General features: G+C 48.7%; 1 protein-coding gene and 1 long non-coding RNA gene across 2 annotated transcripts in view; one reads left to right on the top strand and one right to left on the bottom strand.

Annotated features, from left to right (window-relative positions):
* The window catches only part of LOC126997456 (homeobox protein Nkx-3.1-like), a 22,417-nt gene extending 17,400 nt beyond the window's left edge, over positions 1–5,017 (bottom strand). The window contains exon 1 of the mRNA XM_050858548.1: positions 2,517–5,017. Within this exon, the coding sequence (XP_050714505.1) occupies positions 2,517–3,255 (739 nt within the window). The 5' untranslated portion in view covers positions 3,256–5,017. The remainder of the gene's footprint in view (positions 1–2,516) is intronic.
* Positions 1–6,000, top strand: part of LOC126997457 (uncharacterized) — a 229,222-nt gene that overhangs the window by 133,645 nt on the left and 89,577 nt on the right. The gene's annotated exons all lie outside the window — the stretch shown is intronic.

Here is a 6,000-nt window from a genome sequence, read left to right as displayed (position 1 = left end):
TTATATTGTTATTATTATTATTAATATTATAATATTCGTTATTATCATCGTCATTATCATCACTATCATTACCATGAGAAGATATATTATCATGATTTACTTTTATTACTATTTTTTGGTTACCACTTTTATATTTGTCTTTTTTTTATTTATCGTCAACATAATTGCAAATATTTATGTATTGCAATTATTTCTCTATCATTACATCATTATTATTATTATTATTATTATTATTATTATTATTATTATTATTATTATTATTATTATTATTATTATTATTATTATTATTATTATTATCATTAAATTATATTATGAAATTATTGTTATTATAGGTAGCATTATCATCAGTATAACTGCTTCTACTTTTATTTCTACTACTACTACTACTACTACTACTACTACCACTACTACTACTACTACTACTACTACTACTACTAATAATAATAATAATAATAATAATAATAATAATAATAATAATAATAATAATAATAATAATAAAACAAGCGCCATAGTAATTATTCATATGAACATTTTTCTCTATATTTTAATTATAGATATTTATTTCATTATTTTATTTTATCATTATCATTATTATTATTTTCATCAGTGCTAATATGGAGGAGGGCAACTTTTTCCCCTCATCTTGCATTAGAACAATTTATGGTAATGATAACGGGAAGGTGAGGGCGCCCCCTTGCACCTGACTTTGAAACGGGCGGAGGGAGGGGGGGAGGGGGGAGAGGGGAAAGGGGGGAGGGGAAGGGGGGCAGGGGGGAAGGACAGCGGGAGGGAAAGCGATTAAGGGAGAGGGGCGAGTGAAAAGTTTTGTGTGTGCGTGTGTGCGTTCGTGTGTGTGTGTGTGTGTGTGTGTGTGTGTGTGTGTGTGTGTGTGTGTTTCAGAGAGAGAGAGAGAGAGAGAGAGAGAGAGAGAGAGAGAACAGACGTACGGACAAACAGAATAAAAGATACTTAGGTAAGCATATAGGAGAAAAATAAATAAAAAAAAAACATTATACAAAAACAAACAACCAAAACAAACAAATCCAAACAATCAACTCAACAGAGACAAAACAAACATTCATAACAACACACAAAAAAACAGGAAAACAAGTAAATAACAATAAAAAAAACAAAGAAAAACAAACCAACATACCCATCAAGCAACATCAACGCGAATAGAACAACAACAATATAAACAAAAACGAAATACAAAAAAAAAAAAAAAATCAAACAGGAAAACAAGTAAACAATAATGAAAAAAAAAACAAAGAAAAACAAGCTAACATACCCATCAACGCGAAAAGGACAACAGCAATATAAACAAAAACGAAAAAAAAAAAATCAAAACACCAACAAATTTTAACCTCTCCGGATGACGACGCGGTGTTCGGTTCATGTTCGTGCGCTCATCAATCACCGTGTTTTTGCGTGTGTTCCGTGTTCGTCATCGCGGCGGCCGGTGGGAGACGAGACGGACGCGCCGGATATGTTAATGAACCGAACACGCTGCGTACCTCATAATTTCCGGTGGAGGTGCGAAGAGGGAGGAGGAGGAGGAGGGAGGGGGAGAGAAGTAGGAGGGGGAGGAGAAAGGAAACATGGGTGGTGAGGATTAGCGGTGACAAGGTGTTGGTACAATTAAGTCAAGGTATGATGATGATGATGATAATAGTTAATAATAATAGTAGTAATAATAATAATAAAGATAATAAGAAGTAATATCATCCTTCAGCATTTGTTCTCTGTTTTCCCGCCTCTTCATTGCATATCTCCCCTCCCTCTTTCATCTCTTCCTCCCTCCCTCCCTCCCCTTCTTCCTTCTTTATCTTCCCCTGTCTTGTCTTCCCTCACTTACAAACATCTTTCCCCCCCTCGTCCCCTCTCCCCCCCGCCCCCCCTTCAGCGGCCTGACTCCGAAGTAAACATGAGTGTGTGAGTGTGTTGTGTTTGACTCTCGAGGGTAAACACACACCCACAGCGTTTTCTTAACTGTGTGTGTGTGTGTGTGTGTGTGTGTGTGTGTGTGTGTGTGTGTGTGTGTGTGTGTGTGTGTGTGTGTGTGTGTGTGTGTTGTATAGGTTTATGTGTTTGCTGTGATTTTTTTTTTTTTTTTTTTTTTTTTTTAAACCTGATGACCAGTTGACACGTGTGATATGGGTGCCTCATGCTTGAAGGTCGTGGTGGTGGTGGTGGTGGTGATGATGATGAGAAGATGGTGGTGTTGTCATTGTTGTTGATGGTGATGACAGTGACTCGGTTCAAGGAAGTAGAGTAGGCATTCGTTGTTGGTTGTGGTGGTTACGTGTAGTGGAGGTGGTGACTGTTGTGTTATGGTCTGGGTGTGGTGGTGATGGTGATGATAGTTGTGGTGGTGATGGTGATGGCGCATGACAGAACCTCTTCCAACACCCATAAGTACTAGGGAACGTGAAGTGTTTGTTTATGTGTGTGTGTGTGTGTGTGTGTGTGTGTGTGTGTGTGTGTGTGTGTGTGTGTGTGTGTGTGTGTCGGCTCACCTGTCTTCTCGTCCTTGTTGAGGTTGTCGAGCGTCTTATTGGTCATCTTGAAGAGGGCGTCCAGCGCGCTGCCCTTGTCGTTGGCGCCGCCCTTCTTCTCGCTCTGGCCGGCAGCCTTCGTGTGCGTCTCGGCTGCCGCCTCCTCCCGCGTGTCCCAGGGCCGCACGATCTTCACGGGGATGGAGGACTTTCGGCGGGAGGGCTTGTAGGAGAGGATGTCGAGTATGGAGAAAGACCGAAGCCCCGCCGCCTGTTTCTGGTCGCCGCCGCCCAGTTCCCCCCGGCCGGCCAGTGCCCCGGCCTCCTGCTGCTCCTGTGCGTCTTGTGGCTCTGGCGAGGGTGAGGGAGAGGACGCCTTGGGCTCGGCGTCCTGCTGAGGTGAAAGGGGCTCGCGGGGCGGCGGCGGCGAGGTGCCGGACATGGCCAGCCTCTTCAGCGGCCTGAAGTATTCGTCGTCGGAGAGGTAGGTGAAGGACTCTGTGTGGAGGGAGCCTGAGGAAAGCGTGGGGGAAGGCGCCCCCCGCGAAGTGGAGGGTGAGCGAGGCTCCGTTTCCTCGTCCTCAGTGGAAGTGTCGGCGTGGGTGGTCATGTCCATGGGCGAGGGCTGGGGCTGCCGCGCCTCTGCCTCGCAGCCCACGCTGATCTCGCTCTCACAAGGGCTGGGCGGCCGCTCGCCGCGGGGCGAGGCGGGCGAGTCGCCGTCCTCCATCCCGGCCACACACTCCACCCGGATCTCCATCGCCCCGCACTGGCCGGCAGGACCTGCCTCGCGCGGTCCACACTCAGTCTCGCACAGCTGCTCGCCGCCCACTCGGCCACTGCTCCGGTCCTCGCGCTGGTCACCGACAGACTGATGCTGGCCGCATCAGGCGGAGAGTAATCACTCGGGTCCGGCGCCGCCGATGAAGATGTGCCAACTGGTCGACTGGTTAATGACAGAGCAGCGCCTTCACACGCCTAATGGCCGCCTTTGATGTTTGCCGCCCGCCAGTGACTACGGGCGCCGCCCGCCAACCACACACGGAGGCCGACACACGTGATTGGGCGGGACCGTGGCAGCGCCCGCCCACAGCCCGACATCATTCGTCGAAGAAGCCGCGGTGGGCGTGGCCTGCGGCGGCCCTGCCCGCTCACTGGCTTGAGGATTATCAATTCGCCAATGGGGAGGGGAGACCGGCGTATCAAAGAAGACCATGAATAGCTCAATCAGGGAGTGAAGTGACGGGGTTAATGGAGATATTCTAACAGGGCGGGCCACTCGGGTGTCAAATTAGGGTGGGCTGTGGTCCGGGTGGTCCTGGGCCGGCGGGCGGCCCGCGGGCGGCGGGCGGTGGTAACGGCCTGTGAGTGATGGAGGGCCAGGCCGCCCGCCCCGCGGCGCCGCCCTCATTATTGCAGATAAACAGCCCGCCGCCCGGCCTGCTGCTGCTGCTGCTTCTGCTGCTGCTGCCAATGGATGGCCCCTACTTTGCTGCCGCTGCTATTCCTGCTGATCGGACCAGTCGTGTCGTTCTGCTTTGTTGTTGTTGTTGTTGTTGTTTCTGCTTCCTACTTGATTGTCCCGTCGCTCGTGCTGGGCCCCGGGGCAGTGTTGCTGCTGCTCAGCTCCTTATACCTAAAATATGTATTTATACCCGAGTTTTTCTATGCTACTGCCGTGCCGCGGTGCCGCCCCTCACACTGCCGACGGACCCAACGAAAGCCCGATCAGGCCAGGCAACCCGCAGGGCCGCGGTGCTTCATGAGTACGGGCTGTATGAGTCCCAGAGTTCCGTGCGTTGAATGACTCGCGGGGCACGCGGCTTCGTTAGGAGGGAGAGGGAAGTCATCACGCCGCGCCGAGAGGAACTTGGGCCTGACCACATGACAGAAACTCCCAGAGCGTCCGCAGCCCTTCTAGGGCTGCTGAACCTGTGCCGTGAGGCTAAGTCGGTCAAGTCTTGCTGAAGATATAAGTTCAGAAAGAGATGACTCAGCTCAGACATTGCTGATGTAAACCTTGTTTGAGTGATCGACCGTGACTCAAGCACTACACACACACACTGCGTCGTGTTGAATTAGTGCCCTCCAATGCACGGGCCAGCGTGGCGCGAGGAAGTAAACAACATATCTATCGATGCGTGTTTGTGTGGGGTGCGAGAGGAGAGGGAGGAAGGGAGGGGAGTTGAAGTGAAGAATGAATGAGGAGGGAAAGGAAGGGGAAGGAAGGAAAATAAAGAAGTGCTTGTGTTCAGTTAATTACGAGACTAGAGCAGCTTGACCAATTATGAGGTCACAGAAAATCAATGGCGAGCTGAACACCTCTCAGTCAGGACGGAGGCAATTCATCAGCGCCTCGTCCCCGACGGCGACGCACTCGTGAACTAGTACAAACAGCAGCCCGCCAGCACGCCCTCGGCCTCGTGGGCGTCGCGGTGGCGGAGGCTGAGTTAAAGAGTCCTGATGCCTGTCTGTCCCTTTCTCGTCTCTCAGTGTGTCCTGTTTATCTATTTGTTTCTCCTTTTCTGCCCGTTATTTATACGAAGGATCAGTCTGTCGGTCTGATTTATATTCTCTTTCGATCTTTCTGTCTCTGTTTGTCTGTCTGTATCTGTCTGTCCGTCTGCCTGTCTCTCTCAAAACTCCAGATATTATGTGATGGCCTAAACACGACACATTTAAATAATTATGTGTATTTGTGTTAGTGTGTGTGTGTGTGTGTGTGTGTGTGTGTGTGTGTGTGTGTGTGTGTGTGTGTGCCCGCGTGCGCACAATAATCCTTTGTGTGCTGGCCGCCGCCTTTGAAGTGAAACGTAATTCTGCGGTTGTGAAATTGACACGATTCTTAAAGCCTTTTCTCTACCTTCCTCCTCCTCCTCCTCCTCCTCCTCCTCCTACTACTCCTCCACCTCCTCCTCCTCCCCTTTTTTCATCCCCCTTCACTTTCCCGTCTTCCCTTTTTCTTGATTTTTCCTTCCCTTCCTCCTCTTCCTCGTCCAGTTTCTTTTTGTCTTCCTTTTCTCCATGATCCTCCTCCTCCTCTTCGTCTTATTCCCTTCCTCGTTCCCAACCTCTTGCTTGCCATCACCTTTCCCTAATATCAAGACAGTTTCTCTCTCTCTCTCTCTCTCTCTCTCTCTCTCTCTCTCTCTCTCTCTCTCTCTCTCTCTCTCTCTCTCTCTCTCTCTCTCTCTCTCTCTCTCCTTTTTTTTTTTCAATTGACTATCTGTGTGTGTGTGTGTGTGTGTGTGTGTGTGTGTGTGTGTGTGTGTGTAAGTGGCTATTAAATGACGAACTTATCAATTTCTAACGCGTTTATGAAGCGGTTATATATTTTTTATCTTTTTTATTTTATCCTGATATATTTTCATCTCCTCCAACATGTTACTTTGTGTGTGTGTGTGTGTGTGTGTGTGTGTGTGTGTGTGTGTGTGTGTGTGTGTGTGTGTGTGTGTGTGTGTGTGTGTGTGTGTGTGTGTTTTATTGGCTATTGTTTTGTCTTCAT

The sequence above is a fragment of the Eriocheir sinensis genome, chromosome 12 (assembly GCF_024679095.1).
Source record: "Eriocheir sinensis breed Jianghai 21 chromosome 12, ASM2467909v1, whole genome shotgun sequence".
In the NCBI taxonomy this organism is placed as follows: domain Eukaryota; kingdom Metazoa; phylum Arthropoda; class Malacostraca; order Decapoda; family Varunidae; genus Eriocheir; species Eriocheir sinensis.
The sequence above is the reverse complement of the archived record's forward strand: the minus strand, read 5'-3'. Positions and strand labels throughout refer to the sequence as shown.